Consider the following 6,537-nt stretch of genomic DNA (forward strand, 5'->3'; position numbering starts at 1 on the left):
CAGCACATATCTCATTCCCGCACTGCATGATAATTTACGGCAAACACAATACTCTACAAGAAGATGGAATGCGTTTATAAATATACACAACACACACCAGGACTTTATTCTGTTTTTACTTGTAATGAAAGTGAAGTTAACAAATGATACCACTTTGTTTTAACATATAAGTTTAAGTTTCTCTCTGTCTCTGTCTCTGTCTCTCTCTGTCTCTCTCTCTCTCTCTCTGTCTCTGTCTCTGTCTCTCTCTCTCTCTCTCTCTCTCTCTCTCTCTCAAGAATGCCTTCGACTCAGTAGACCGTGCAAAGCTGTGGAAGGTGTTGCAAAGCAAAGGAATAAAAGGTAAAATGTACCAAGCCATACTTAGTATGTACAAAGTTGTTAAAGCAAAAGTTAGGGCAGGAGCAGAGGTCACTGAACTTTTCATGTGTCCGAGAGGCCTGAAGCAGGGAGAAATAAAATAATAGTCCAATTTTGTTCTCACTTTTCATTAACGAATTGGCAGACGAAATCAAGCGAAAAGGACGACACGGTATACAACTTATCCCAGATTTTATTGAGATATTGATTCTCATGTTCGCAGATGACGTTATTTTGATTTCCGACACTGTGTGTGGGTTACAGAACCAGATAAACGTGCTTTATCAAACTGCTTGTAATCTTGGCTTGACTGTTAATTTAGAAAAATCTAACATAGTTATCTTCAGAAATGGTGGTCACATTGCAGCTATTGAAAAATGGATGTATAGCAATATCGAAATGGAAACTGTGAACATGTATAAATACTTAGGAATTTACTTTTCTACAAGGTTGACATTTTCTCACACGCTGAACGATTTAGCGCTGCGTGCAAGAAAGGGTGTGATTGGTATTTTTAAGGTACTGTGGACTCTAGGAGAAAGATCACCAAACATATTCTATAAACTATTCGACTCCCAGATCCAGCCCATGCTCAATTATGCGGCAGAAGTCTGGGGCCTTGATGCAGACCATTCACCTATCGAAAAGGTGCATCTGTTTGCCCTAAGAGGTTTCTGAACACAAGCATGAAAACACCAAACACACTTGTGTATGGAGAAACTGGCAGACACCCGTTATTTGTCAACACGTTTGTTAAGTCAATACGATTTTGGTTGCGCATCCTGAAAATGCCTAGTCATCGATTGCCACAAAAAGCTTATAAAATGCTGCTTTATTTACACGAACAAAATAAAAGAACATGGGCGTCATCAGTTTGCTATGTGCTGTACAAATACGGCTTTGACCAAGTTTGGATTCAACAAGGCGTTGGAAATGAAAATGCGTTCATAACGGAATTCAAGAACAGACTAGTCACATTATACAAGCACGAGTGGATAGAAACCGTACAAAGTAAAGAACGATTCCTTTTCTATAGCACTTTCAAGTCAGCCTTATCTATGTCTTCATACTTAAATGACCTGAAGCACGTCAAAGCAAGAAACTGCCTGATTAGGTTAAGACTTGGTGTCTCGCCACTCAAAGTGCATCGATTACGACACACTCGGTCGTCAACTGCTGAAGATTACTTGTGTCCATTCTGCGCAAACGAGACCGAAGATGAAATTCACTTTGTTTTGAAATGTCCAAAATATGCTGGTATTCGTGAGTACTACATACCTGCAAAATATTACAACCGCCCATCAAGCTTTAAACTGGCGCTACTTCTAGCGACACCAAACAGATCAATATTACTTAGACTTGCAACCTTCATCATGAACGCGTTTAAAATACGCAGTGAGTGGGGACAGTGAATATGAGATATTGCACGATCTTGTTTTATGTGTATGCTATTTTTGCTGCTTTTTGTCGATTGCTTAAAAAACAGTAATAAAGTTTTGTCTTTTTTGAAAACGTTAATGCGATGCTATGTATCAGAGATGCAACGATTATGCATCTAACTGCTTGCAGATTTGCGTGTGAAAGGGCATGTGAAGGGATAGATGGAGTGATGAATAGATGGATGACGGATGAATGGTTGGACAGTCAGACGGTTGATTAGATGGATGGAGGACAGAGGGACACGAGATGGATAGAAGGATGGATGGATGGCTGGCTGGCTGGCTGGCTGGATGGATGGATGGATGGATGGATGGATGGACGGAAGGAGGACAGAGAGACATGAGTGAAGTGCGACAGAGACTGGATTTTGTGCTGATGCTTACTGTCCTTTTCCAAACGTTTTGCTGTTGTAAATGCCTGTTTCCACTGTCGTCATGTCGACTGTCATACGATGATGATGTTTTTTTTTTTATTATGATTAATATTACAATGATTATTTTTCATGAAGCATGAATGTTGAAAATGTGTACACCCCGAATTGAAATGGGCCCAAGGCCCAATCAATAAACCATCCAGACTCCAAACTCCAGACTCCAGACTCTCTCTCTCTCTCTCTCTCTCTCTCTCTCTCTCTCTCTCTCTCTCTCTCTCTCTCTCTCTCTCTCTCTCTCTCTCTCTCTCTCTCTCTCGGTGAATCTGTTCACTTATAGGTACCCCGAAAAAAATCACGCAATCATATCCATGGACATTCGTCCACACACACTCTCTTTAACTTTCAAGTGCACGCTTGAAATGCACCATCGAGTAACAACACACAATTAAACCTGTCTGTACACGTTAAAATGAATGTCCATATCCAACACTCATACTGTAGAGAGAGAGTCTTTTCTGCACAGTTGCCGAACTCGGTTTTGATTGGGAAAGGTGACGCCGCGAGGGTTTCTGAAAACTTGCCGAGAATGTTCTGTCATTTACGCCAAACTTGCAGAAGCAAACGATCCTATCAATATCCATGAACAATTGACGGTCCCTCGATTCGCTTATTCCCCCCAATGTTCTGTGCTTTTGCACTCTGTTCAAGGATTACTGTTGATATCTCTGTGTGTTGCGTTGTGTTTTCTGTTTCAACTGCCGATACATGTGTGGGGTGCGTTGTGTTTTCTGTTCAAAGCTTATTGCTGATATCTGTGTTCCCGTCTGTTTGGGTTGCGTTGTGTTTTCTGTTGAGGTTCTGGAGTCCACGCAGAATGCCATAAGGTGTGAGGTGGTAGATCAGATAGTCCATCAACTTCATCTGCATGGGCCTGATGTAGTGAAATGATATTGCGTAGTCACTCATGCTTCCGATGCCCTGAAACGGAAGGACGGAAACATAGATACATTGAGCTACGATATTGCACTGCAGCGTCGACTTCAAGCATTCGGGGGTGCGAGGGTAAAAAAATATTTGTCGCATATACAGCTACATACATGTATTTATGCACGCACGCACGCACGCACGCACGCATGCACGTACGCACGGACGCACGCAGGTACGCACGCACGTACGCACACACACACACACACACATACACACACGTACGGAAAAGACAGACAGACAGACAGACAGACAGACAGACAGACAGACAGACAGACAGACAGACAGACAGACAGACAGACATAAAAGCAGAGAGAGAGACACAAATTCATATTAACAGACCCACAGCTGGACACGAAGACACATCACTGTCTCACCCCTCTAGCTCCATTACCATCGTGTTGAGATACCCTGTGCATCTTGCATCTCTGTCTCCGTCTGTCTGTCTGTCTGTCTTTTTGTCTGTCTGTCTGTCTGTCGATCTCTCTCTCTCTCTCTCTCTCTCTCTCTCTCTCTCTCTCTCTCTCTCTCTCTCTCTCTCTCTCTCTCTGTCGGCCTGTATGTTTGTCCGTATGTCTGTCTGTCTGTCTCTCTCCCTGTCTCTGTCTCTGTCTCTGTCTCTCTTTCTCTCTCTCTCTCTCTCTCTCTCTCTCTCTCTCTATCTCTCTCTCGGTCTCTCTCTCGGTCTCTCTCTCGCTCGCTCTCTCTCTCTCTCTCTCTCTCTCTCTCTCGCTCTCTCTCTCTCTCTCTCTCTCTCTCTCTCTCTCTCTCTCTTTCCAGACAGACACTATACTGACCCCCTTAGCCCCATTGGCATCGTGCTGGTGGTACCAGGCGGGGTAGACGCCCTGGGTGAAGTAGTCAGGGGGGAAGCAGTGGAACCGACTGCGGCCAAGGGCGTCTGTGGAGTTGGACACTCGGACCCCCAGACTGGACATGCACTGACCAAAGCCGATGTCCTCCGCCACGATGTACTGGCCGCACTGCTTCGAGCCCTTGCCTGTGATTGGAAAACCAACACCGCGACATCTTAAGTGCTGTTGGCATTCAATCAATCAATTAATGAGTCTTATATCGCGCATATTCCGTGGGTACAGTTCTAGGCGCCCTGCAGTGATGCCATGTGAGATGAAATTTTATACGGCCAGTAGATTGCAGCCATTTCGGCGCATATTTACCTTTCACGGCCTATTATTCCAAGTCACACGGGTATAGGTAGACAATTATTAACTGTGCCTAAGCAATTTTGCCAGGAAAGACCCTTTTGTCAATCGTGGGATCTTTAACGTGCACACCCAATGTGGTGTACACGGGGGGAGGTTCGGACACCGAAGAGAGTCTGCACACAAAGTTGACTCTGTGAAATAAATTTCCGCCGAACCTGGGATCGAACTCACGCTGACAGCGGCCAACTGAATACAAATCCAGCGCGCTACCGACTGAGCTACATCCCCGCCCCGACATGTCTGACTTGCAACCAACTTTCTCCCAACTAGCCGTTTGAAGATCCAGCGATTTAGGTACGATTTAGGCCAGATTCAGCTGCGACTCCAAAACTCAGTTAGGCACTGCTCGACTCGGCCGTGACTTGTCAAAGATTGTGCGCAGACTGTTCCTATCGCGCTTACTGATTGGTTAGCGCTTGCCAACCCACGCTAATGCAGTAAATTGCCTTCTCCGAAAAACAACGAAGACGACCGGACAATCCCGAATGGTGCAGTCTGGCGAGAATCGCCGCTTAAAACTAATTTGCGTGTTTGTGCTGTTCACATGGGCAGCGATTTCGATTTGACTTGCCATCGACTAAAATCGCTTGAAAGTTTGGGGAAAGTTGGTTGCGAGTCTGCCATGTACACAGCACTTTACTAACAGCATGTTATGTGGAATTAAAAAGCATTCATTAACAGCTATCGTGTTTTCAGTGTAGCGATAGGGTCGGATATTTTGACGAGAACAAGTACAAAGTATAATACGCCATTTCGATAGCGGTTACATTGCTTTTCTGACCAAGACATGGGGTTATTAACGTGCAAATGCAAGTTTTTGCGTTGTAGCTGTCTGTTTCACTGCATATCCAACCTTTCTCTCCAAATCTCTTCAGAGCTTCCTTGCTGATAACATAGCCGGCGCCCCCGCTGTGGTAGTGAAGCTGGAACTTCTCCCGTGTCCACGTTTGGAAGGGCATGTGGAAGTGATGGCCGAAGTACACAGGCTCCGAGCTGTTCTCCCCGGACAGGAAGTAGCGTAAGTTCTCCACGATGACGTAGGTGTCGTCATCAACCTGAGATAAAAGACATAAGATAAGACATAAGATGAGACATAACATTGTATTACAACCACGTGCAGTACACAGGAATGCTGCTTGGCTTGAGTACATTCAATACATCATACATTCCAGGGGCGGATCACATCATTTTTAAGAGGGGGGGGGGGGGGGGGGGGTTCAAATTTAATTTTTGGATAATTCGACGACGCAAAGCGTTTAGTTGAGGGCGCGAAGCGTTCGAACCTCCTAGGGGGGTCCGGGGGCATGCCCCCCCCCACCACCCCCCGGAAAATGTTGATAAAAAAAAAGGAAAATGGAGCCATCTGAGCCAAGAAACTTCCCCTTTGATCAAGGATAAATGACCGATTTAATGCAACCTGAGCCAACAAATTGCCCAACTTCTTTCCGAAACTGTCACTTAGAAGACAAAGGCCAATTCAACCCACACATGTAGAGCCCCCCCCCCCCCCCACATCATTTTTAAGGGGGGGGGGGGGGGTTCAAAATTTATTTTTGGGATAATTCGACGACGCGAAGCGTTTCGTTGAGGGCGCGAAGCGTTAGAACCTCCTAGGGGGGTCCGGGGGCGTGCCCCCCCTCCCCGATTTATTTTGAGAATAAGTGTCCGAAGTTGTGTTTTACGTGAAATATCATAAGCACACATGAAAGATAACAGCCTGTGTATATGCAATGGTAGTTATCATCTTAAAACTCTATCAAGATATCATTCTATCTTAAGGCAAGGAATTTGTTAAAACCAAAATGGGACAAACCTTCATGAACCAATCAGCGTCGTCGATGTAGTTTTCGTAGATGTAACGAAAGGCGCGGTTGGTCTTTTCCATCAGGTGTTGCCTCCCTTCGCCCACGTCCAAGCCAATGGTGGGTAAATCCGGGTCACCCTTAGAGCTGAAGAATAGAATCTTATTGGCCCGCCGTCCCCACGTGTCACGAACTACTTTCGCCCTCGATTGAACAGTCTTTGGTGACGTCATGACCCAGATAAGTACGCGCACTTCTTTGGCCAATCGTTGTGCTTCTGTGTCGTCATCTGCAAACCGGATATTCTTGTTTGTTATCAGACCCTCTGTCCGAATGAGAGGGAGAGAGAGAA

At 45.3% G+C, this 6,537-nt stretch overlaps 1 protein-coding gene across 1 annotated transcript in view; it reads right to left on the reverse strand.

The window, feature by feature from the left end:
• Positions 1-2,404: 2,404 nt before the first annotated feature.
• Positions 2,405-6,537, reverse strand: part of LOC138951346 (uncharacterized) — a 16,228-nt gene continuing 12,095 nt past the window's right edge. The window contains exons 6-9 of the mRNA XM_070322966.1: positions 6,197-6,474; positions 5,237-5,438; positions 3,955-4,157; positions 2,405-3,151 (exon numbers count right to left, since the gene is read on the reverse strand). Of these exons, the coding sequence (XP_070179067.1) occupies positions 2,966-3,151; positions 3,955-4,157; positions 5,237-5,438; positions 6,197-6,474 (869 nt within the window). The 3' untranslated portion in view covers positions 2,405-2,965. The remainder of the gene's footprint in view (positions 3,152-3,954; positions 4,158-5,236; positions 5,439-6,196; positions 6,475-6,537) is intronic.

This window comes from Littorina saxatilis, linkage group LG16 (genome assembly GCF_037325665.1).
Source record: "Littorina saxatilis isolate snail1 linkage group LG16, US_GU_Lsax_2.0, whole genome shotgun sequence".
In the NCBI taxonomy this organism is placed as follows: domain Eukaryota; kingdom Metazoa; phylum Mollusca; class Gastropoda; order Littorinimorpha; family Littorinidae; genus Littorina; species Littorina saxatilis.